The 27,620-nt window shown below is 36.3% G+C and overlaps 1 protein-coding gene, 1 long non-coding RNA gene and 1 pseudogene across 2 annotated transcripts; 1 reads left to right on the top strand and 2 right to left on the bottom strand.

The window, feature by feature from the left end:
- The first annotated feature begins 5,992 nt into the window (after positions 1 to 5,992).
- LOC118482952 lies at positions 5,993 to 6,857 on the top strand. Its single transcript, XR_004869339.1, has 3 exons — positions 5,993 to 6,513; positions 6,579 to 6,654; positions 6,758 to 6,857. It is a non-coding gene; the product is annotated as an uncharacterized LOC118482952 (long non-coding RNA).
- A 2,813-nt stretch (positions 6,858 to 9,670) lies between these two features.
- Positions 9,671 to 10,063, bottom strand: LOC110881065 (homoserine kinase-like). The gene has a single exon (XM_022129441.1). It carries the CDS (start codon positions 10,061 to 10,063, stop codon positions 9,671 to 9,673), a length of 393 nt encoding a protein of 130 aa, XP_021985133.1.
- Positions 10,064 to 19,257: 9,194 nt separating this feature from the next.
- Positions 19,258 to 20,766, bottom strand: LOC110881064 (annotated as a pseudogene).
- Positions 20,767 to 27,620: the final 6,854 nt, after the last annotated feature.

The raw sequence follows: 27,620 nt of genomic DNA, 5'->3' as shown, positions 1-27,620 counted from the left end.
TGATTATGTTGGATGGTTATCAAAGCCCAAAAAAAATTATTCAATGTTTGCTGCCCAATCGTGATGGATCATGAGCCCACCACAATAGTCACGTGCACCACAAACCTTGTTTTGTCTTTCCAACCGTAAGCCGCATGTGGAACTTTCTGTTTCTTTTTGTGAAAATGAGACCAAAAGTCAACATGAATTATCATATGCCTCCAATCACAATCGTCTAACATGTTGCATTGTGATGATAATTTCTATTAATGTTGTTGACTTCCTTTTAATGCTCCAAGAAACTTTTCCATCAAAAGTGATGTATACTTTGCCAATTATTTATGAGCATTCAATGTTGTGATATTTATTCACATTGTAAGTTACTCTTTACACCTTGAAAGTTGAGATATGAACCTTAGTATTCCCCATCTTGTTTTCCACTCACAAAAACAACTTTCATTAACTAACACATTGGCCCCTCAACTTCAATGTTTCATATTTCTCGCATAACCAAACCATCCATTCGACCCGAAAACAACCGTTGGCTGCACTCATCAATCTCACTTGATCCACTTTCTCTCTAAACCCCGTATCTTCACCAAGTTACGCGTTCTTACCTGCAAACATACAAACACTTGCAATAAACCAATTCCAAGCATATAATCATATAAAACAAGCTAAATCACACAAAATCAACACATAAATACCCATGTTTCACACCCTCCATCAACCACAAATGGTCAAAGTCACTTTTTTGTTGAAGTATGTTTCTAAATCTTGATATGACACGTGATGTTGCATATATCTTTTGTTGGCATTCTTTTATCATATGATTAATCAAAGGATGTATCTTAATTTTTTTAACGACAAAGAATCTCACGTGTAAATTCATCCTGTTCGGGGCTATTTCCAAGATTGATCCATCAACCTCAAGGATGCTTTTATTTTAATATTAAGCAATACGTTTACGTTTTATATTACAAATTTCTCCTCATTTTTATTTTCAAAGTTATCATAAACATTGCAACAACATCCATTCCATTGCTTTAGTTGCGACAATAGTCCATCACGATGCTTCTGGTTTGGCAACTTGATGTCACTAATAGTTGCTTAGGAGCTTCATATTTGAAATAAGACAACAATATAGGCCTCACGTACAGCTAAGACTAACCTCAAATGTAAAAAGAAAATATGTACTCTTTTATGTTTGGGAATTTTAATACCATTAACTTTGACGATGGTTTTGCTTTGGAGGCTACTTTTATACGGATATAAAAGAAAGGGGGTGAAACAACATGTATTATAAACTTAGGGGTTTGATACGTGAAATTGAGGAATTGAAACGCGTTAAGAGGTTAAAACGAGTTGTATAGATCAAAGAGTAGAACTGAGAGAGCTAGCAAAGAACAAAAGTAGAAAAAATTATTGCTGCATGGACTAATTAGGGAGTGACACGTGGACCAATGGGAGTATACTACTCTAGACCCGACCAATTTCAACCTATACCGGTTATTACCTTAATTCAAATGAATGAAAACTCATCCATCATCATTGGTTGAGACTATTATGCCATGCCTGCACAAAAAGTGAGACATAAGATGACGTCAATAGTTCTTGATCGAAATATAGGTGTGTGTGCACGTGCGTGGGGTGTGGATGCATGGGTGTGCTTTTTTTAAAACCAAGATTGTTAATAATTTAATAAATTATGTGTGTGTGTGTGTGTATATATTAAGGCGCTTTAGCTATCTTTCAATGATCTCGTGAAGTCCCCCTAGGTATTAGCATGTGATTCTTCCAACTCAACAATCTTCTTCATTTCTACAATTTCATCTGCACATAATAAACATATAGTATGTGTATATTTTGGAATCAATTATTTAGCCACAAAATCAAAACTACCGAAACAAATTGATAGGAACTTCATTATTTTGGCAATACCTCCTGTTCATGATTACGATTTTCCAATTACTCCACTTTCATTTTATCAAACTGGCACTTCTTTGATTATGCGGAGGTTGTTCAGTAGCGACTTTACTGCTTCTTTCTCATGAATAATTTGATTGTGTGCCTTTTCCAATTTTCCTTGCATTTCTCGGATAGCATTCCACAACTTTATGATTTCTTGTCCCTTTCCTTCTTAAAGATCGACATGTAAGTAACATAAAACGTTTAGAAAATAAATTTTTTTATTACTATTAACATGTTAATCTCTGTTGGACATATAAAAGATATATTAAAAGTCTAATCTCCATGTTAGCTCTTCACCATGCTTCTCCAGCTTGTCTTTAGCTTCTCTAAGGGCCCATGCTTCAAAAAATTTAAAACTTTTACAGATAAATTATGAGTAGGTTACGCTCCAGTAATAAAAAGAAAATACAACGCTTTAGGCAAATAAAAACCTCCTCTGAAGAAGGAAGTGGCTTACAGAAGCCATGTTTTGCAAAAAGCAGAAGGAGTTGGGCATGTGGTGGGGTTTTTATTATAAAATGGCTTTCTGGAACTAATGAGAAAGATGATAGAGAAATGTGTTTGATCTAGAAAAAGAAGAAGACACGTGGCATGAAAACTATGTTAACAGCCAAAAAGAGAGTAAGTAAAAAAAGCTCAAAATAATTTAACTATGCTGGGTAAAAAATGAAAATCATGTTAACAACAAAGAGAGAGTAAATAAAAAAAGCTCAAAATAGTTTAACTATGCTAGGTAAAAAACAAATTATTTTTTTACCATGACACTATACATTAGCCATGTGTCATGCCCCGCCAAAATTCAGCACAAAATTTCAGCTTTCTAGAACTTTCTTGGGCGATCTAGTAGCGTCTAGAGCTGCCTGGAAGGATCCGGAACAACCCGTATTGTTCCAGCAACAAAAGGGCACTATAAGGACAACAATGCAGCCAAGAAGACTCTAGAAATCACTGGAAAATTCCGGTCAAAATAGCCAAAAATATCAGCCATGGAAGGTTCTAGAATTCCACAAAGAATCATGATATTTTAGAAGAAATATCTAGATATTGTTATGTAGATTTTTGTTAAGGAATAATCTAGATATAGAACTATCTAGATCATGTCCAAGTAGTATAAATAAAAGGGTTAGGCATCATTTGCACTTACCCCTCATAACTCAATCATAACCCAACTTATTGTAAACTCTCTTACTTGTAAACTTTGTTTAGGTAATACAAAACCCATATTTGTTGTAGTATTGCACTACAAAATTATACTTGTGATCCTCACAAACAAAGACTTCAGCTGCTATACATAACCAAACCCATCCAAAAGGCTGAACTTAGAAGTATTCTAAGTGCCGCACGAGAGTTCAAGAATAACTCCATGACACATGGCTATATAGAAAATGAAGAAGACATGTGGCATGAAAAACATGTTAATAACAAAAAAAAAGATTAAGTAAAAAAGCTCAAAATAATTTAATTATGCTGGGTAAAAAATAAAAATCATGTTAACAACAAAGAGAGAGTAAATAAAAAAAACTCAAAATAATTTAACTATGCTAGGTAAAAAAACATATTGCTAGGTAAAAAACAGATTAATTTTTTTTTTTTACCATGACACTATTCATTAGCCATGGCTATCTAGAAAAAGAAGAAAACACGTGACATGAAAAACATGTTAACAACAAAAAAGAGAGAGTAGGTTAAAAAACTCAAAATAATTTAACTATGCTTGGTAAAAAAAATAAAAATCATGTTAACAACAAAGATAGAGTAAATAAAAAAACTCAAAATAATTTAATCATGCTAGCTAGGTAAAAAACAGATTAATTTTTTTTATTGACACTCTTCATTGGCTAATAATATATAGTAAAAATAAAAATCTATATCTCTAATAAAGTAAACCATTGGGGGACACATGTCACCCTATGGTTGATGCCAAATAAGCTGACACCTAAACACACATGTGGCATAACTCATATGGTAGGACATGTGGCATTGCTCTCATTCTTTGATTGACTTTGGCTTCTTTCATACGCTTTGTCTCTCATGTCTTTCTCCTTCTCTCTAAACGTTTCAAACGAGTTCTCCAAAACCCTAATCGGCAAATCCTCTACTTAGCAACCCTAATCGGCGATTCCTCTACAAAGCAACCTTAATCGGCGATTCATCTACAAATCCCGACTAAACGTTTTTCTATGTTCCCCCCTTTTTCTTTCATCCGCCTCCGTATGCAGAAACCCTAATACACATACGCTGTATCTATGGCCACCACACTCTGGTTCTTTGTGCGATCACCCCCTCTGTCTTCTTATCTCGCGTGATGGTGTTGCTCCTCTTTGTTCCAATTGCGTGTCTTATAGCAGAGCAGATACTAATTTGGGTATGTCATCATACCCCTTAAACCATACCCAGATTGGTGGTGGAGAAAGACAAGGATTTTCTAGGGTTTACTTTGATTCCATGAATGGAGCATAACCGGAAGAAATCTCTCAACGAAGCTGAAGAAAAAAAAACAGGTTATCAGTTGTACTTTGATTATTAGCATGATATCTGTATATATATATTTTTGGAGATTAGCGATTGGTTTTAATGGAGAAGAAGCACTGATGAACTCATGTGTAGACTCAGACCAAGGCAGACAAGTCTGCTGGTTGTTTGTGACCACACTACCACTTTAATCTAAGGTATAAAGTCTAACTCTGTTAGCCTTTCTACTAACCTCCCTCAATGTTAAAGGCCTGTTTAAAAGTAATTTTAAAACTTAAAAGTCACCCAAATTTTGAATATCATGAAAAAGATGCTATTCCTTTAAATTCATCTTAATTTGTAATAACCTTTACATCTGTGACAAAAATAATATTAGTAACTTAAATCAACATTCGTTCATGAATTCTAGAAAGGCAGAAAGCCATCATCATGTATTTTGAAAGGTAGCGAGGTTTATAACTTCCTTTGTGTTTGGATGAAATTTTGCTATGAAGAAGATTGGTTTTATCTATTTTGTTTTCTTTTCTTGAAATAATATTGCAATAAAAACGATAGAATTGGGTTTATGGGTTTGTTGATAAATGGAAATTCAATTAGTAATTTATTATTTTTTGTTCCTTTATTATGATACTCTGTTTGCACTGTTCGATTTGAAGCTCAATTGATGATTGATGGGTTTGATTTGCTGATTAGTGCTTCAATTTTATGAATTCTAATTGCATTTATATGTTTGAATCTTAATTTTGATTAAATCGGGTTTATGGGTTTGTTGGAAGTTGGACATTGATTACATGGGAACCGAAAATTTTATGTTTTCGTGTTCATGATTTTAATCAATTCAATGTAACTTTGCTTAACATGAGTCAGTTAGAATGCCTGTTTCTTTTAACATGAGTTTGTAATTCAAGTTGCAGCTTCATGGTCTTCTCCTTCATATATCTGTATGTGTTCATGTATGTAGTAACCAGTTTATTAGTTCAACTTATATATATGTACGTGTATGTCTCTTTTTTCAACCTAATAAATCCAATTTGAGGGTAGTATTTTTTTACATGAATATGTGATTCAAATGACACCTCTTATTAGTCCCTATGCAAAGCATTTTTATATTTCTTTATTTACAAGCTCTACATTAAATGGTAAAAACTACACATTACAATAAACAACAATCTTCATCAACATTCTATTTATGCTATTAAGATGACGGAATATAGATGCTCATTATATGACCCGCTTCACTAATAAAGTGTAAACTTTAAAGCCATATGCCCCTATATATCTAATCAGTTTGAGATAGAAAAAGCGGAAAACAAGCCAAATCGACCCATCTTGACATTCATAAGTAAATGGGTTGAAATTGCCCTCCATTTTCACAGATTCTGACGAAATTTTGTGTACAAGATAATATAATATGGTATCAAGGCAATAGGCTTTTTTATGCAATCTTAGTTATATTAGTTTCACTTCAACTTGAAATTCTTTGTTGTATGACTAAACTGGTCTGCTGCCTATCAAAATATGCACACTCTGTTGGTAAAATGCTAAAAATGCTACCTTTACATGTAGATAGATATGGATTAAGGACGAAAGCAAGTAAGAAGCAATCATCACAAGATGCTGGTGTCAAAATTTGCACATTCTGCAGGAGCTTCAATTCGACGGCACAATGAACTTGCCTTAAATAAGGTATGTTTTAACATACATATTAATTTTTTTATGAAAATCAAAATATATTCATATCAATTCCAATTTTGGAAAATTGTTGTTTTGACCTTTATAGTCAAAGTGGGACAGGTAAGAGAGCTATACGATGAAATATGACTTCGTTCACCTCGCTAAGCGGTGAATACAGTTAGACTATGATTTGTAACGCCAGTATGTAAAGGTGACCCAATTTGATGTGGTTGTGGTCCCATTTGATTATCACCTGGGCTTAAGTTATCACATAGGCTGTAAGTTATCACAATCTTCATATGTATCAGCACCAGGGCTGGTGCAACCGATATCCAGCCTTCAATCAGACCTCATGGCCTTATAATCCGACTTGGATAAAGCCCTACCCGATGATAGAAGTAGATGCATCAACGACCTGTAAGTTATCACATGGGTTGGCTCGTGTGTGTGTGTATAAATAATTAACGTCTCAAATATTACAGGTGGACCCTTATTCAGAGTTTGCAACAACTATTATTTGCATCCTCAACCACTGCACAACCAATTTTAACACCTTGGGTACATAATAATTCATCAAATCAACTCTCATGTATTTGTTTTAGAGTTGATCATTAAATCCCAATATGTCTTCTAAGCTTACAAAATGGCTTACCTGTTGCAGACTTTAATGAAAGAGCTAGATGAGATGGAAAAAATGAATGCCAAATTGTCTGCTGCAGTCGAACAAATAACACACTAGCACAACAAGAACAATGAGGTAATTTTTGTACGAGTCAGGTTGGGCTTTTTTTATTCAAATTGTCATATATTTTATAAACAGTTGATGTCAATGGTAAGTTTCTTTTAAGAGACTCTAAATTCACTTTGATTAAATTGGTTAGCACGGTTATAACTAAACATAATGGTTCTCTAAACATAAATTGCTAGATGAGAATTAGAGGCCAACGTTTAATTTGTGGGCGGTTTATTTGGGTCAATCAATGGAAGGAAAAACAAGGGACCACATGGATTTTCAATGGATTATAAAGGGTTTTACTTGATGGCTTTTAGTAGAATTTTTGGGAGGTTTCGATGATTGGGTTGCAAAGGCGGCAACCTTGCTGCTGTGTTGGTTAAACGCACAAGACCAAGAAAATATGGAAGAAATTACTTTGTTGGTCAATGCGAGACTAAGTTCGAGGATGAGGAAAGTATTTTAGTTAATTTATTTTTAATAAACATTCATCATATAAGTTATGATAAAGGGTCTTTTTTTTCTTAGTATTATGTTTCAGCAGTTGATGCTCAGAGCTCCTAATGTACACGATGTTTACAGTCCTCTTTAAATTGATGTTATTGTTCAGCTTTCCAAGGTTTATCATCAAAACTATTTACATAATTACGAGGGTATTTATGACTTATTTAGTTTAATGAAAGTTTGGTTTTGAAGATGTTTGGAACTAATATCAGGTATAACAAGTCAAAAGCAAGTGATTTTGCTCTGAGTTGGGTTAGGTCTGCTTAAAAGACTTGTTATATATTTTTTAATATATAATTGCTTCTTAACAATGCTTACAAAACTCATTCTATTACAATATCTGGTGTAATATATCTTTGATTCTAAAGTTGTTATGTTTTGGTCATTTTAGGTCCAATTTTTATGTTTTATTTAATATTTATTTTGAAAGCTCTCTAAGTTGGACTTCTTGGTTCAGGTAACGAGTATGTGATGGCAAGACGAACTTCTTGGTGGGCTATCAGATCAGATTTGAGAGCTCCGGGAATCCATTGAGTTGCCTTTGATGAATCCGGAGCTCTTTTTATGGGTCGGCCTTAAACCGCCAAAGGTACGAATTGATAGCTTTAAAAAATAATATTTTTCAAACTTTATATGAAATATGTGTATTTTTTCCCTGTGATTAGGGTGTTCTTTATGGACCTCCTGGTACGGGCAAGACCTTGCTAGCTAGAGCAATTGCCAGTAATATAGATGCCAATTTCTTAAAGGTATTGTTTTTGCATTTATGGGCTGCAAACGAAATGAATGTTCAGCGAACAGTTCGTGAATTGTTAGGCATGAAGTTCGTTTGATGAATGAACGGACATGGATGAAAAAATTGTTCATTTAGTTAATGAACAAACATGAACAGAAGTCACGTTCATTCATTTATGTTCATGACATTCGTTAACGTGTTCGATAGTTCATTAGTATTTTTAATTTTTATATTTATTTAAATAGTTCAAAACATTGTTATCAATAGCGAAGATAGTGTTTAAAGTTAGAAATTCACAAGATGAGATAGCTGCAACACCAGGTATACAAATTTGAAGATGCCCCCAACCGGACCGTGTTGCATTATGTTGGTTCTTTGAAGTTTCATTTACAGAATGAAGGTAACACTCCCAGAAACATTCTAGAGGAAGTTGTTTGGAACAAGGACACAGAGGTTGCACAGGCCAGTGCTTTTTTAATCTAGAGCGCGTGCAATACTGTTTTGACCAGTTACTCAACCCGCCTGGATGAGATTCAATTGGATCGGGAAGTAGTTTGTGCTGATTGATTTTTTTTTCTTATTTGGATAACTAGATGAGCTGGCTACCAATGTTGAACACCTTTTTAGGATTTGCTGAAAGTGTCATCATCTCATCAGGTCATCAGGTAAAAGTGTTGATTTTAAATGTGACATTTGTTATACAACACCATCTTATTCTTGAAAATATTTCTTAGACAGGTCACTCACTTGGTGGCCTGAGAGCAAGATATGTTGTTGCTAAACTCTACAATCTATACATACGATTGCACAAAATCAATTATACATGCCAAGGATATAGAAAGATGTGAGGAAAAATCAATTAATTAAGCCAGTTTATCATGTTATATGTTTAATTTGTTAAAAATCATTTAACTAAGTCAATTTCATTTATGGTTTTCTAAATGTAAGGCCAAAGCATGGATGATGCAGTTGCATGTTGTATATCATTTACAGAGAAAAAGGAAAAGACTGAAACACACCACACTGATGCTTGATATAAAGGGACCATATGATGGCATCTAAAAGGATGCTTAATATAAAGGGACACTGATGCGTGAGAGATAAGAGACATTTATATCTGACAATTTAATAACGTAAGACAAAAGACATTTTGTTAGTACTTTTCATTATATTATTAAGGTATCAAAATGTTTAGTTATTGCATAATGTGCCACTTACATATATTTCTTGTGACGTCATCATATAATATGTGGCCTCCCACCCATTGAAAATTCTTATGTGTTCAACCCGTGTATCAAATATTTCATTTCAAAGTAAATAATATGGTTTTGGTTGAAGCCTGCGTATTACGCAGGCATTAACCTAGTAAAATACTAAAGAAAGCAGTCGTCCTCCTCTTGTCTATCTCCCTGTTCTCCCCCTCCATCTTCTAAAACTAAAAAAAACAAACAGCCGAATGACAGATCTTGGTAAGCTTCAATTAGCCACCATTTCTTCTCTATTACATTTCAAATGTTTTTTCTTATGGTCCACTCGGATCGTGTTCGTACCGCGAATTGGATCGGAAGAACCAAAAGGAAAATCGTGCCATGACCAGCGAATTATGTGACTATGAGATAAACACCCAAGTCTTGAGCAGCCGTAATCACATCCTCAATAGGCCAAACATCTCCAAACATTTCTTTGATAGCTCTGGCCACGGCGGCGATGATGGCCGTCGTACAGCCTAAGCCCCTCCCCGGTGGAACCCCTGGTTGAATGAATATAGATACTCCGGCTATCTCGGGAATGTTGAGACGATTCAAGACAACTTGGAGGTTAAGGAGAATAAGTTCGTCGGCGGGAAGATCGGAGTCGATCTTGAGTGTAACCGTGTTCCCCATACCGCGCAGAGCACATCCCAACATCTCAAAATCCGACCCAAAATGCGCAATGGTGGCCGGAGCGTAGGCCTTGACCATTCCGAACAAAGGATCGACGGAGGAAGACGACATCTGGATTTTGTACCGGAGGGGATGACGTGAAGCAAACAAGTTGTGTTGTGTGAGTGTACCAGAGAAGAGTTTTTTGCTTGCCAGAGAAGAGTGTGTGATTGCCGGAGAACAGTGTGTGAGAGAAAATGATGCGTGTGAAATCAGTGTGTGATCAGAGGCAACAACAGAGGAAATGATGCGTAGGTAGGAGGGTATGTGTCCTAGTGAGAGATTTATAGAGAGGGAGAGAGAATCACTAGTCTAAATTTGCCATGCACACTACTATTTTTTATCCGAATTTTGAATTACATTTTCTTTTATTAAACGATCTATTTTATTTCAATTTCCTTGGTTTCATTAAACATAATACCCCCTTGTTATTTTGGTTGTGAAAAATATTTGGTGCCAATTAAACTTAAATATTTGGTAACAAATTAAACAAACTAGCTTTGCAACCAAATGATGGATGATTTTAGGGGTGTGATGCTTCAATTCTTCTCGACAACAGCGGAAGCATAATTAGCAAGAAGGGGTCCGTCCCTAACCGCAACTCGGCTCCTGGGTTTGCAGTCATTGATCAAATCAAAGCTGTATTGGAAAAGGCGTGCCCAAAAACCATCTCCTGTACTGATATCATGGCTCTGGCAGCTAGAGACTCCACCGTTTTGGTATTGTAACGTAGATCTTAGAACGATACCAATGTGTATTGTACAACTCTTTAATTCATAATCATAAAATTTGGTTTTCCTTTTTCTTGTATAAACATGTTTTAAACTTGTGTAGGCTGGTGGACCAAGCTGGGAAGTCCCATTGGGCAGAAGGGACTCAGTAGGTGCAAGTTTGAGTGGTTCAAACCAAAACATTCCAGCTCTAAACAACACTTTTCAGATCATTCTCACAAAATTCAAGCTTAAGGGTCTTGACATTGTTGATTTTGTAACACTTTCGGGTAAGACCTAGTTGGGAACTCAGTTATAAATCAAGAAAAATCTTAAATAAATGTTTAAATAGGTCGTGTTTGTGGGTTCTCAGGTTGAACTCACACAGACACGTAAATTTGAAACAAACCATAGCCCTACAAAGTCCTGAGAAATATGATATACATGATCGATTACGACACGACACGAGCTTTTACAAGTTAAAACCAACATGGCCCCTTTAACCTCAATTTATGTAATAGAGTAAATTGCCATTTTAGTCCCTGAGTTTTGTCCAAATTTTCCATTTTAGTCCAAATAGTTTTTTTTTTTGCCTCTGGGTCCCTGACTTTTACATTTTGTTGCCATTTTGATCACAATGTCTAACTCCGTCCATAAACCCCATCTGTAACCAGGGGTATTTTGGGGATTAACTAAAAAGGTTTTAAACATTGCCATTTTGATCCATTTTTTTTACCCTAGTATATAAACACAATTCACCCTTTTTTAAAACCCTAATTCACCACAACAACTCATCTTCTTCCACAATTCACCAACGTTGGAAGCCCTAAAAACCCTAATTCATCAAAATCCACAGACGTCCCCTGTCTAAAATCGTTCGTGTATAAACCCTAAGTTGGAAATCATCATGGTTTACTGTGTATGTGGGTTCGAAACTAAGATCCGTACCTCGAGGACTTCACAAAATCCAGGCCGACGCTTCCATTGCTGCACTCGTCCGGGTAACAGTTGTGGGTTCGTGTGTTGGGCTGAGCCCCCTTTGTACGTGTCTTCTGTAGCCCTGAATCATGAAGAAAATCATAGCGAGTTGGGAGTTGACAACAGGGACCTGCAAGAAAAGCTTCAATGAGTCATTTCAGAAAATAAAAGTTTGAAGATTGTTTTAGGGGTCATTTTGTTCTCTGTACTGATGTTCTACTTAGCAAATTGAGTAGTTGATTAAGATTTGTGAAATGTATGAAATGTATGAAGTTTTAATGGAATGAAATGGTCAGTGTTTTGTTGAATATTTATGTTGATCTAAGATAATGAAAGTGGTTATTGTAATTAGACATGTATGGTCACAGTTGTCAATTGGTGTTAGTTTGGTTGTTTGGCTTATGTTAATTAGACATGTATGGTCAGTCCAAATTCAGGTTTCGGCCGTTTGGCGCACAATTGAAAATGGGTCACAATTGACACCATTTGCACATCAGTTTTGATATCACTGATGGGTCACAGTTGACACATTCAGGTTTCGGTCGTTTGGCTAACATTTGATATGCAAATGTGTCAAAGCATTGACACCATTTTCATACCATTTTGACACCATAGATATGCAAATGTGTCAAAAGACCATACAAACAGACATGAATTACAAACCACAAGACAATATTAATTCATTACAAACTTTTTCCATTACAAACCAAAAGACAAGACTAAACCATTACATACTTGTTCCATTACAAACCATAAGACACCTGTCCAAATACCATACCAAACAGACGTGAATTACCTAAACAAAAGGCCTGTACCATACAAAACAGCATGAAGTAAAGCTTGTCCAAAATGAGTTAATATCCAACAAAAGAACCTAAACCACAATACATCAAGTTCAACAAACTGACCCTAAACATCACCACCTGCTGCACAACCATCCAGACCTGCAGCTCCACCCTCCTGACCAGCAGACCCACCCTCCTGTCCATTAACACCAGCAGCCTCACTCTCCTGTCCAGCAACACCAGCAGCCTCCCCACCCTTTCCTTTACTGCAGGTCCTCCTGTTATGTCCTTTTTCCCCACGGGTAAGACACGTGACTGTATACCCTTTTTTGGGCAGTTTTCCACTTTTTTCAATTACCTCGTTTACCTCCTCCAACTCGACGGCAGATTTTCTTCTTTTCTTCTTGGGTCTCCCAGCAGGCTTATGATACTTGGGGGCTGTTAAAGTGGTTGGGCATTGGCTTTTAGGCCATAAATCCATACCATTGATTGGCTCTAGGGTGTGATTATAGACATCTTTCCATGTCTCTAGCCAGTAGGCCTTATCTACCCACTCTTCTGGTACACCATTACCCTCCCCATTCAATGCCCTGTTCCAGATACAAGCCACTACATGCCTACATGGCATGCCAGTTAACTGGAACCTTCTGCATCCACAAGTCCTTTCAACAAGATTCACAGCCCTTTTTTCAAGTTCAGGACCACTAACCTATAATGTCAAAATAACCAAGTTTACATATATGCAAAGGATGATTGAAGCCTGTTTAATTGAGTGAAGAACAACTTACCTCATACTTTCCATTGCCACACCAAATAGCTGTGTAGTTTGCAGCGTCAGTCTTTATCTTCTCAAAAATCACAGTGGCCTTGGGAGTTAATGGTCCTGGGGACTTGCCAATCATCTTATGAACTACTACTATCCTTTTCATCAAGTATTCCCTAATGAAATCAAGACAGGTAATGACTGGTCTGTCCCTACCAATTAGTATATGTCTGTTGAACACCTCACATAGGTTGTTCAACAAGACATCACACTTGGGCCTTTCTGCATTGTGTCAACATCAAGAAAACAAGAACACATCAATAAGTTAACTGATAATAACAGTAGCATTAAAACAAGAAAATATACCATTGAAAAATGCTCTTGACCAATGTTTAGAAGGAATCTCCTTCAGCCAGTTGTACAAGTCCTTATCCTCTGTCAAGATTGCTTGCATATTCTTCTCAAACTTCTGAGGTGTTGTTGAACTAGCAGCAGCCCACAACAGGTTCTTAAAAACTGCACCTTTCCACCTTGGTTTCATGTTTTCATGAATATGCCGCAGACAGGATCTATGCTCAGCATTTGGAAAGACTTGTTGAATGGCAGGTATTAAACCCTACAACAGTTATAAAAACCAATTATACATCTGAATTTGATGATTGAAATGGTTTATGTAAATTAACAAAGAACTTACCTTTTGCCTATCAATTATAAAGGTGAAATTGCCATTTTGAGGCAGGTCCAAGTCATCTCCCAAACACCTCAAAAACCAACTCCAGCTGGCTATTGTTTCAGACTCCACCACAGCATAAGCAAATGGGTAAATCCCATTGTTTGCATCAACACCTACTGCAGTTAAAATCTGTCCAGGCCAAGGTCCTTTCAAGAAACACCCATCAAGACCAAGTAGATCCCTTCCAGCCTTGTTAAACCCTGCCTTTAATGGCCCCAAACATATATAAACCCTTTTGAATTGCCTTGTAGGACTGCTTGGGTTACATTCAGGTTCAACTGCAATTTTCACACTTGTTATTTGCCCTAACTAGTTCCTCACAGTAATCCCTCAGGTGTGTATACTGAACAGAGTAGTCACCTTGAAGCTTCTTGGTTGCCCTTGCCTTTGCCCTAAACATCTGATTCAAACTCACCTCAACTTGATGCTTCTTTTATATTGTATCTACAAGTGCCTTTAATGGTATTTCTGGATTAACTTGAATGATAGGTTCAATTTCCTTTGCTAGCCAACCAATTGTGCACAGAGCAACATCTCGGGTATGTAGACAAAGATGGTCTTTGATAAAGGTCTTCACCATCCATGTGCCTTCCCTTTTTACTTTTGAAACATGCAAAGTCTAAGGACAAGAGGGAATCCGATTCTTTTTAGACATTTGTCTTGTCTGGGGCCCACCACCTTTACTTTTCTTGGTTGTATTAACTCCACTTGAACTACCAACAGCCCCATGTGACACCCCTTCAGCCGATTTTACTTTTTTGCCCTTACTACCAGCTTCACTGCTACCTAATTTCGGATTAATACCATGGCAAAGAACCCTCAATCTAACCTTATCATTCCTATAGATAAACAATTGCCTTCTAGACCGGATTGCATATTCTTTCACCATCTGCCTAATAGCCTCTTTATCCTTAAAACACTGACCAACATAGAGTTGGCAATCATCAGTTGCCTTTGCCTTTTTATTCTTCTTCCTTATACCCCTAACCACCTTATCTCTAACAATGTTATGTTCTTCATCACTAAGACTATCAAAATTGTCTAAGTCAAATTCATCAACTTCCTGCTCATCCTGCTCATCCCCTTCGGCATCACTGATATCAAATTCAACAGCAGCTCTAAAGTCAACCTGATCCATATCAACATCATCATCTCCGTATTCCTCATCTACTATGTAATCAGGATCCTCACTATCCTCACCCTTATCACTATCCTCACCCTTATCACTGCCCTCTTCACTTTCATCATTACCCTCATCCTCATTACCACTGTAATCAGGATCATCACCACCATCAGGATCAATAAACTTTGCATTTGTTACCTCTGTTTCTTTGCTCTGTTCATCATCTACTACATCATCACTTTCATCACTTTCATCTGAATCTGAATTAGAGTCAGAGCTAACATCCACTACACTAACCTTTTCATTACCCTGAACTTCAGCTTGTGTTAAATCACCTAAGTTTGCAGGATCAGCCTGTGATTCATCACCTAAGTTTGTAGCATCAGCTTGTTTTTTATTACCCCAAATATGCTCAACATACACCTCAATTACCTTGTGTGTTTGAGTATACTTAATCATCCCAATAACATCACTATCACTCATTAATGATCTTATCCCAAATTCAAAACATTCTCCTGGAATCCTAAAGTTGTAACTTAATCCCCCTAGTTCATCTTCTGGGTAACCTAGCTCACCCATCATATCATTGAATATGATCAAAGAGAAGTAGTCAGGGTTAACCTTGTCAATGTACGATACTTTACCCTCATACCCAAATTCTGGAAAGTCCACCCAATTCCCCTCCATGATGTATCTCAAATGTGAACAATTCTGGGTCGTCAGCTGAAAATCAACATCAAAATACACAATCAACATTAAAATACACCATTAAACAACAATAGTCGAACAAAAACAGGGGATCGTTTCACTAAATTTTAAGGGTTTTAACACATACCATAATCCACATCGGGATTAAAGGCTGAACCAGGAGGCCGAGCATTCCACATCGTTCTTACTTCAATCGCCAACTCAGGAACTGTGATTATGCTTGAATACGTACAGATTTTGGGTGAATTGTGGAAGACGATGAGTTGTTGGGGTGAATTAGGGTTGTAAAAAGGGGTGAATTGTGTTTATATACTGGGGTAAAAAAATGGATCAAAATGGCAATGTTTAAAACCTTTTTAGTTAATCCCCAAAATACCCCTGGTTACAGATGGGGTTTATGGACGGAGTTAGACATTGTGATCAAAATGGCAACAAAATGTAAAAGTCATGGACCTAGAGACAAAAAAAAACTATTTGGACTAAAATGACAAATTTGGACAAAACTCAGGGACTAAAATAACAATTTACTCTATGTAATACTATAAAATAATTAAAATGGCATCAAGGGATAAAAGTAACATGATACGTGAAAAAGATTGGTGAAAAATCAACCACCACAACTTAGAATATAAATACATAAAGCAGGGAAAACCTTAAATGCACACAATACAACTTCATATGCACAAATACGTTATAAATTTATATTATATAAATATAAATGATTAGTTGTAAGGTTCACATTCTAAAAAAATATTAAACTCTCATTTTATACCTCTACATGAAATATACGATTTCAACCTGTTTAATTTCTAATATTTTCGTTTTTGAGTTATGGATTTCGTTCGGTAACATTTAAAAAACCGAAGCGGAGTGCGGGACTAATTTTGATTTTTTTCTTGCGGAATAATTCTTTTTTTCAATGGGATAGTTTTAAAAATCAATTTCTTTTTGTATTGTAGGCTACAGTTTTAGTTTTTAATAATTTTGTTTTTCTGTGATAAGCTTGCGTTTGTTAACTTTATAAAAAATGTAATGCACGCCTATTTTTAGTTTTTTAGTGTGAACGTTCCGATATAAATCTTTTTTAAAACGGAGTAGGTTTTAAAATTGATTTTTTTTTGTATCATGATCAGCGAGGGACGTTAACACTCCAGCATCAGTGTTATTTTATGATTTTCCACGAGTCCAACTGATATGCAGGGGCGGACCTAACCCCAGCCTAAGGTGGGCGGGCGTACCCCCGGGAAAAAAAATTTAGTACTAAGTTCCGTCGAAAATCCCGTCCGCACCCCTTGGAATTTTTCGTCCGCACCCCTTAGGTAAAAAGTGTTATCAACTTATATTTTTAAAATATTCTTTAGTAAACTCTTATTTTATAAAAAATACTACCTAAATTATATAACTTTTAATACCTAAATAACTAAACTCAAATACCCAATACATTTAACTAGCTCACTACTAAGTTTTAGCCCAATAAACAAACTCAACAAATCAACAATATTTACAACTAAAATAAAATAAACAAGCCCAAAATCCTTACATATTCTATCATGCTCTCTTTATCGTCCTTGCACGCCAGCGATCAGAACATCAATAGCGACAACACTGAACAGTCAGCAGGCACCATACCACCGCCGATCAAACACGGGTTAGTTTCTTTGTTATTTTTGATGATTTTTGGTTGATATTATCCACCTCCAGCAGCCTATTATAGCCGCATACTAACCATAGTAGACATGTTCTTCGTTTTGTTTTCATTATGTTATGGTGGGTTATATTTTGTTAGTGATGATATTTTGCCTTTTTTTATAGCCGCATACCACAGTATGTTTGGCTTTTTTTTAGTGAAGAACGTTTGGTTTTTTTATGGTGTATATGTTGTTTAGATGATTTTTAGGATGATTTACATTATGATATTTAGGGCTTGAATAGTTGATACATTATGTAATATGTTATGAGACATGAACTTATAGATCAATTTGTTTGTGATAGCCGATAGGAACAATCAACAGTGACATTATGGCGCGATTTCTTAAGAGGAAAGTTGATACGTCTTCCGGATTCGTTGATGTGGATACTTGCTTAATCGGATTGGCAATGAGAATTTAAGTGAAGGTTGTATATGTTATATAGAGAAAGAGTTGCTTAGGAAAGTAGGTTTAGATGATGTTTTGGATAGATTTTAAAAAATGAAAACCCGTAGGACGACGTTTTAATTATGTCTGTAACATGGTTTGACGTGTTTTTGATGATTATATAAATTTAGTTCTTTTGTTTTACATGACCCGACTCGACCCGATACGAACCGATTTTTTATTTATATACCTTGGGGCCTAAAATTTTTAAAAATGTTCCGCACCCCCATGAAAAAATTACTAGGTCCGCCACTGCTGATATGGAACAATTTCATGTTGGCGGGGAAAAAATGACTAAGCTCTCGCTACAAAGATGAGGTACAAATACTAGATTATTATAAAAATGAGTTAAAGGTGGTACATTAGTCCGATGGATATTTCTCTATGTTCGTTCATTTAATAATAAATGAACAAATATAAACACATGTTTTGCTCGTTTATTTATGTTTGTGAACGTCCGTTTATGTTTGTTTAAATACTAATACAAATATATACATATGCTTAATATGTTCGATTTTTATTAAACATTTAAGTTCTAGTACAAAACCTTAATCGTTGTTTTACCACATTTATGCTCATCATATGTGTCCGTTTACGTTTATTCGTTTATATTTGTTAAGTTACGTTCATTTTGTGTTTGTGAAGTGCTCGTTTAGATTTTAAACGAAAGAACATAAACATGTTCACTTTCTTAATGAACGAACATGAACCCAATTAACATGCCACACAGATCAAACCCGTGACCACAAAGTGCATAACCATTGTGTGCCTACCAGCTCTTGGAGGCCCATTTTATGTTTGATAAGAGATATAAACAAAGTTCAAGCGTTGCAGCGTGTCTGTGAACTTCGTTACATACATTGCAGAGGTGACATTAACGTACTTAAATAGATAAAGGAAACGTATGAAGTTGCAGCAACTCGGTTCCGGAGATCAAAGAGTAGATAAAAAAAACATAGCCAATATAACATACAATACCCATTTATACCGAGACGCCAAGACAAAAAAACACAACAATTTATTTTTATAAAAAAAAGTTGTTGAACAAAAGTTATTAAAAAATATTTCAAATTAGTAATAGAGTTAAAAACGTATACTATATTAAGTACAGGGTCAAGTTTAAACATTAGAAAGTTAGAGAATTTAAGTGACGAATACAAGTTATTAAAAACTTAGCTAGACTTTAAAACATGTGTAGTTTTAAGTCCCTACCTTAGGCATGATTTAATATGCGACAGTCCAGTTAGCAAAGGGGCATTATGGAGTTTAAAGTTAAAATGGGTGTAGTGATATAATGCTAAAAATTAAAGACGAAAATGCAAAATCTAGATCTAAATTCCGTATTCGTCACGGATTTGTTGCCTACGCATTTGAACTAGGAGTAACGCTTCTCCTTGAAGGTGATTGATCGGTTTAGACATAAACTCGATATCTTTCTTCATATGCCTCGCTCCTTGTAGCGCGACAAACTTTTTTTCGGCGTTGTTTTCTTTCATTGTTTCCAAACACCTATGGACAAGGTCTCGTATATCTTTAAGTTGTCGGTTCATCTCTTCAAAATCTTGTTTTATTTCGACACCCGACAAAGACAACTCCACCCTTCCACCCTTTTTCCCACTTCTTTTACCGGGCGGTCGGGGCAACTCCACTTCCTCATCCTCACCATCCTCATTAATATTAATAGGATTATTTAAATTGACGTTTCAAGCATTGGATGTGGGTATTTCCGGATCAACCGAAGATGAAGTTTTAGACCGTTTCGCTTTACGCCTACTACTAGACGTCATTGTTGGTACGTTAGACCATTTAGGACTTCCACGTAGAAGCTCCCAACCCATCATATACGTGAATACCCCTCTCGATAAACGTCCTCCTGAAATAATGCGACATAATCACACCCTGTTGAAATGGTACACCCTCCTTATTCGCATACCCAATCGCCTGCAACCACCCTAGAATTCAGAACGACGATCACCACATCGCAATCCACGGGAGACTCGGTAGCCAAACTTTCCCCAAAATTTCCTCCTCGACTCGTACACTGACTTCCCAAAAAAAAACCGATTTCGGCAACGAAAGTAAATGTGCTCGAAAACACACGATTTCGGCTCCGGGTGTGGCACCAAACACGTAGATTGAACACCATCTTTGTCTGCAATCAAAAGCTTGCCAGGTTCCACTTCTCGGTTGTAATTGGCTTCGATTAGATCGAGCGCGCACATCTCTAATGCAAAAACTATCGCGCCGTTTCTTCGTCTACCCATAAATAACGGCATAAACCCAAAAGGATCCCTAACAACAACTAACTTATCTTCGGTTAAAAACACAATGAACAAGCCCCTTTAAGTTTCTTACAAGCTTCAATAACTCTTATAAGAAACGACCTTTCTTGAGATACAACAATTAAATGTAACACTACTTTAGTATCCGAACTAGTAGGCAAAAGTGACCCATTTTGTTCGAATTCCGCCCTAGGGTTTGATAGTTTACCAAATTACCATTATGGGCGACGACGACATGACCGAAGTGGTAGCCGGGGACGAAGATTTGCACGTTCTTAAGCATGGACTTGCCGGCAGTGGAGTATCTGACGTGGCCGATGGCGTTGTTGTCGGTGAGTTCGTCCAGTTTTGATTGGTTGAAGACTTTGGAGACGAGGCCGACACCGGTGACGGATTTGAAGACGTCGTCCGGTGTGGCGGTGTGACAAACGACACAAATCCGGTTACTTCCCTACTATTTAATAATTATTTATTTTCTAAAATTACATGTTTTAAACGTCGGCAATTTATGTTTACATGTCATACATTCCAATCATGCATGTTATACATTTCATTCATCGCATTGAAGAACAATTTAAGCGTTGCGTCAAAACAATTAGCAAACTCACCGGTTAGACAGGCTGTGTCAGCACAGCCTCAGTACTTAGCTAAATGGTAGATTTAGGACTTAGATGTAGGTCCGACATCAAAAATATATCAAATCTCAAATGGGAGAACAAGTATATTAGTTAGCACTTTCCGGAAAATTAAACAAGCACTAAAAACTGTCCGAAACAGACTATAAATAACAATTTCAGCAAAATTCAGCATTTGATTATTTATAGTAGATTCAGAAATAATATTAAACATCCAAGAATAACTTGAAAAGTGTTGAGAATGCAATCATGACATGAAAGCATATCATACCGTATAAATTACACAAGTTGATATCTTTACGAACCGACAACTGAACAATTATCCGAACACTATCTAGACACTAAATATGGACTAGTTAACATTGTTAATGATGTAGAACTATTATCGGTCATATAACACCTCAAACCACTTAAAAACACTTAAATCCACTTTACACATAATTAAACCTCCAACTTACGTAAATAACCTTCAACTTCCAAATTTTAACATTTAATCCCCCCCCCACTTGTAACCGTCCCCAAGGGACCCACCTCCACTCTCCATGTTGACTTGCTCCAAGCTTGGTCAAAGATGCCACTTAGAAGTCTTTTGGGTAATAGATGAAGGATGTGATTATAAGAAGAACCCTTGTGCTAAAAACCTTATCACTTTCTCATTCATCATTTCAAAAACTCTTCCCCCTTCTTCCTTCTCTCATTTCGGCCAACATACCCCCCCCCACTTCACCTTCCATTTTCAATCATCTTACAAGTATTCTAAGCATTCCTAAAGGTGTATAAGGATCATCAAAGAAGGTTTCAAACTTTGGAAGCTCAAGGACCTCTTCAAGGAGCTTTTATCCAAGACTTTTCTTTACATTTCATCTTCTTGTTCTTCTTGTTACTTCCCTGGCCACAAGTGCTAGTGGTGAGTCTTCTAATCTTCATTTTTGCTTCTTGTTAGTAGTAGGAGGGTATGTGTTCTCGTGAGAGATAAAGGATTATAGAGAGAGGGAGAGAATCACTTGTCTAAATTAGCCATGCACAATATTATTTTTTATCCAAATTTTGAATTAGATTTTCTTTTATTAAACGATCTATTATATTTCAATTTCCTAGGTTTCATTAAACATAATACCCCCTTGTTATTTTGGTTGTGAAAAATATTTGGTGCCAATTAAACAAAAATATTTGGTGACAAATTAAACAAATGATTAGTTGTAAGGTTCACATTCTAAGAAAATATTAAACTTCTCATTTTATACCTTTACACTATATAAACTTAACATGTTCTATTTTTATTTAAACATTTAAGTTTTAGTACAAAACCTTAGTAGTTGTATTACCACATTTATGCTCATTATATGTGCCCGTTTATGTTTATTCATTTATATTTGTTAAGTTACGTTCATTTATGTTTGTGAAGTGTTCCTTTAGATTTTAAACGAAAGAACATCAACATGTTCTAATGAACGAATATAAACACAATTAACATGCCACACCGATCAAATCCGTGACCACAAAGTGCATAACCATTGCGCGCCTACCAGCTCTTAGAGGCCCATTTTATGTTTGATAAGAAATATAAACAAAGCTCGCGCGATGCATCGTGTCTGCGAACTTCGTTACATACATTGCAGCGGTGACATTAACGTACTTAAATAGATAAAAGAAACGTATGAAGTTGCAGCAACTCGGTTCCGGAGATCAAAGAGTAGATAAAAAACATAGTCAATATAACATACAATACCCGTTTATACCAAGACGCCAAGACAAAAAAACACAACAACAATTTATTTTGTTAAAAAAAAGTTGTCGAACAAAAGTTATTAAAAAATATTTCAAATTAGTAATAGAGTTAAAAACATATACTATATTAGTACGGGGTCAAGTTGAAACATTAGAAAGTTAGAGAATTTATGTGACGAACACAAGTTATTAGAAAAATAATTCAAATTAGTAAAAGAATTAAAAATGTATATTGTATACAGTACGAAGATCAAGTTGAAACATTAGAAAGTTAGAGAGTTTAAATTACGAACACAAGTTATTAGAAAAATAATTCAAATTAGTAAAAGAATTAAAAATGTATATTGTATACAGTACGATGGTCAAGTTGAAATATTAGAAAGTTAGAGAGTTTAAGTAACGAACACAAGTTATTAAAAAAAAATAATTCAAATTAGTAAAAGAATTAAAAATGTATATTGTATACAGTACGAGGGTCAAGTTGAAACATTAGAAAGTTAGAGAATTTAAGTTGTAAGTTTTTTCGGTTAAACTTGAAAGTTTACAAAGTCAAGGGGTCAGACTAAGAAGGATGAACAAGATGAGGTTTTAAATTGTCGAAGTAGAAAGAAAGACAAAATGTTAGCTAAAAAGAAAAAAAAACTTACCACCATCCACTGAGCGGTTAGGATTGGGCAGTCGTAGGCACGGCTAGGCCGCCCCGGATCGGAACCTACCGGGTTTTTCCACGCGAGGCATAATACCAGCTTACGGGACCTCTCCATGTTTGCACGAGAAACCATACACCCGACTGCCACTTAACATACGTTGCGCCGCCAAAAGAGCCGAGACTCACAGTGGGACAAAAACTCGCGATTGCTCGAATTCAAGCTTGTGACCCCCAAAGGAGGCCTAGTTCTTATCTTCATTGCCTTTGGCACTCCACCAATTGGCGGGGACATAACCCGTATTGATATAGTTATATTTACCTATAACTTGATTAAAATTAGAATTAAAATGTTCGGATAGTCCCTGTGGTTTAGTGAAATTTCACCTTTAGTCCTCCAACTTTTGGAAATTACACATGTGCTCCTTGTGGTTTGAGAGTTTGCTACTCGAATCGTCCCTAGAGTGAATCACCGTTAGTTTCATTGTTAAGTCCATGTGAAATTAACGGCCATCCGTTTGTAGGGAACACGGGTGTAATTTCCAAAAGTTGGAGAGTAAAGGTGATATATCACCAAACCACGAGAACTATCCAGACATTTTACTCAATTAAAATTTTTAAGAAAAAAGCATATAATCATACGGTAAAATAAGTTGGCGCATATTAATATAACTTATAAAATTACAAAACTATTTTTTAAATAAAGATCTATAAAAATTAAAATACTACAACAATGCTGTGTGTGTACTTGAACGCTTGGGTTTCCGAACTAGTAGACGATGAACGCCCAAATGAAGTGTAATATTTGTCTTCAATAATACATGTTATTGAAACATAAGTGTCTTTGTGGTCGTGTTCATGTTGAACCAGTTCAGTTTAAACATGATGGAAAACATGAAAACATACCTGTTACAGCAGACAGTGCAGAGGAGAATCCAGTGAGAGAAGAAGCCATAGAGTTCGACATCTTAGTCAAGGTGATCTGGTTCCTCCTTAGGGTGCAAACTGATGATGGTAATGATGAAACCGAATAAGGGAGTTCGGCTATGGAGAGAGAGGTCAATATTGATGTTATGATTATTAGGTTATGTGTCTAACCTTAGAACCTCTACATAAGTCTCCTTATATAAGCACCCAAGAGGAAACCTAATTAGTTAATAAGGGTAATATGGTCCATCAACAATTACCAACTAATTATTTAATAGGTTATTATATATTTTGATCTATATAATGTAAATGATTATAATGGCTACTAGATTAAATAGTAAAACATAATATATTTAATCTTACATTCTCCCACTTAGCCGAGTAATCATTTACTATGAGTATTAGATAAGCCTGATTAGGAGTTAACACTCATTTTAGCCTTAAACAAGAACTATAGCAGAGAAATACTGCCGTTGAATCATTATGCGACTCAGGACCCCCATTAGTCATACTATAGACTTAATTTAAAACCTAATCGTCATGATCAAGATACGCATAAGCCGTTTGTTTGATTTGTATTATTTGTCTATATGCCATTATACCGGTTGAACATATTCTAAGAGACATACAAAATCAAACTGAGGAAATTTCATTAATCATAAAACATAAGCTAGTACAATATGCTAAACAAGGTCTTTACTAAATCCCATATTCCGAACATGTTCTTCACAAACCTTAGGAGGGAGACCTTTAGTCATCGGATCCGCAAGCATATCTTTAGTACTAATATACTCAATACAAAGATTATTTTCCTCAACTCGTTCACGTACGAACAGATTTTTTGTATCGAGATATAAACCAGCTCCAGTCGAACTGTTACTGTTCGAGAAACTAACGGCAGCTGAGTTATCACAATAAAGCTTCAATGGTCTAGAAATGGAATTGACGATTTTGAGTCCAGTGATCAGATTTCTAAGCAACATTCCATGACAGGTTGCGTTATAAACAACAATGTACTTTGCCATCATTGTGGAAGTTTTGGTCAACTTTTGTTTATGACTCTTCCATGAAATGGGTCCGCCTGCTAACATGAAGATATAGCCCGAAGTGGATTTCTTATCATCTTTGCATTTGGCAAAATCAGAATAGCCTACCACTTCTAAATGATCACTTCTTCTATAAGTCAGTTTATAGTCTTTCGTCCCTTGCAGATATTGAAGTACCTTCTTAGCCGCTTTCCAGTGATCTAGACCAGGATTAGTCTGATAACGGCCTAGCATTCCAGCAATATAAGCGATATCTGGGCGAGTACAGACTTGAGCATACATCAGGCTCCCGACTACTAACGCGTAAGGTATCTGGCTCATTTGCTCCTTCTCAACCTCTGTTGTCGGACACTGGAATGAACCAAAAACATCTCCCTTAACTACTGGAGTGACGAAGGGTTTGCACTGTTGCATGTTGTAGCATGTGAGGACACGATCTATGTAAGTCTTTTGAGACAATCCTAAGATCCCTTTTTGTCTATCTCGGTGAATTTCGATGCCAATGACGTAAGAAGCATCTCCGAGATCCTTCATGTCGAAGTTATGCGAGAGTAACCGCTTCGACTCATGCAACATGTCTAACTATTACTTGCCAATAGAATATCATCTACATAAAGGACAAGTATAGTAACGTTACTCCCACTCATCTTGAGGTAGGTGCATTGATCCACTTGATTCTTCATAAAACCTTGTTTCTTCATGACTTCATCAAACTTGAGGTAACACTGACGTGATGCTTGTTTTAACACGTTAATGGATTTCTTCAACTTAGAGGCTAGATGCTCCTGACCTTCAGGTTTAAAGCCTTCAGGTTGTTTCATGTAAACATCTTCGTCTAAGTCTCCATTAAGGAAAGCGGTTTTAACGTCCATCAGATGCAGCTCCAAATCAAAATGAGCTACTAGGGCCATGACGATCCTCAATGAATCTTTAAGAGAGACAGGTGAAAATGTCTCTTGATAATCAATTCCCTCTTTCTCAGTGTAGCCCTTTGCAACCAATCTCGCTTTGTAGCGTTCAACGTTCCCATTCGGATCCAGTTTTGTTTTGAATACCCATTTACATCCTACGGGTTTGACACCGTTGGGTAATTCTACTAAATCCCAAACGTCATTTTTCTTCATGGATTCAAGCTCATCAATCATTGCTTTATTTCATTCAGAAGACTGATCACTGCTAATGGCTTCATTGTAAGAGATATGATCATTTAGCTTTCCAGGATCCATTTCAGTCAGGTATGTAACATAATAATCCCAATTAGTAGGCCTTCTGGGCCTTGATGACCTCCTGAGTTGATTATCGGGTTCAGCGTTGTCTTGGTTTTGAGCGTTTGATGTGCCTTCGTCATGAGGTATAATGGGTTCTGATTCTAGAGGTAAATCTAGAGTTGGTGCAGTAGCTTCGGGTACAGTAGTTGCATTGGGTACAAGAGGAGTAATGGGAGTAATGGTAAGCGACGAGTCTCCCCCACCCCCGCGTCTTGTACTTCTTGCAATTCTTCGTAAGGGATGGTACTGCTCCTACTGACCTTGAAATCCTCCAGGAACGCATCACGGTTGGTTTCAACAATACGGGTGACATGAGAAGGACAATAGAAACGATAACCCTTTGAATTATCAGGATACTCGATAAAGAAATAGGTAATAGTTTTAGGGTCAAGTTTCCTTAGGAAAGGATTGTAAAGTTTTGCTTCAGCAATGTAGCCCCATACATTCATATATTTAAGACTCGGTTTCCTTCCTGTCCGAAGTTCATAAGGAGTTTTAGGGACATAATTAGAAGGAACTCTATTGAGTATATGAACAACTCCTTTTAATGCTTCGATCCAGAGGAATAATGATAAATTAATATTGGCTAACATACTGCGCACCATGTTCAAAATGGTACGGTTTCTTCGTTCAGCAACACTGTTCTGCTGAGGTGTACCAGGCATGGTGTATTGGTTCACAATCCCCTGGCCCTTACAAAACTCATAAAATGGACCAGGAGCTTGACCCACATCAGTATGTCTTCCATAATATTCACCGCCTCCATCTGGTCTCACAACTTTAATCTGACGATCTAATTGCTTTTCAACTTCAGCCTTATAATCTTTAAAAGTTGTAAGAGATTCAGACTTTTCCTTAATAAGATACAAGTACATGTAACGAGAATAATCATCAATAGAAGTGATAAATGAAGTATGTCCCGTTATGCCAGTGATTTGGTAGGGACCACTAATGTCAGTGTGAATGAGTTCTAATAAATTAGAGCTCCTAGTGGCACCTTTCTTATTCGCTAATGTCATTTTACCTTTAAGACATTTGACACATGTTCCAAAATCAGAGAAACCGAGAGGAGGTAAGACTTCATACTTTACGAGACGATTTAATCGTTCTCTTGAGATGTGGCCTAACGTTGATGCCACAACATGGACGAAGTCTCTAAGTC

Source organism: Helianthus annuus, chromosome 10, assembly GCF_002127325.2.
Source record: "Helianthus annuus cultivar XRQ/B chromosome 10, HanXRQr2.0-SUNRISE, whole genome shotgun sequence".
Classification (NCBI taxonomy): domain Eukaryota; kingdom Viridiplantae; phylum Streptophyta; class Magnoliopsida; order Asterales; family Asteraceae; genus Helianthus; species Helianthus annuus.
The sequence above is the reverse complement of the archived record's forward strand: the minus strand, read 5'-3'. Positions and strand labels throughout refer to the sequence as shown.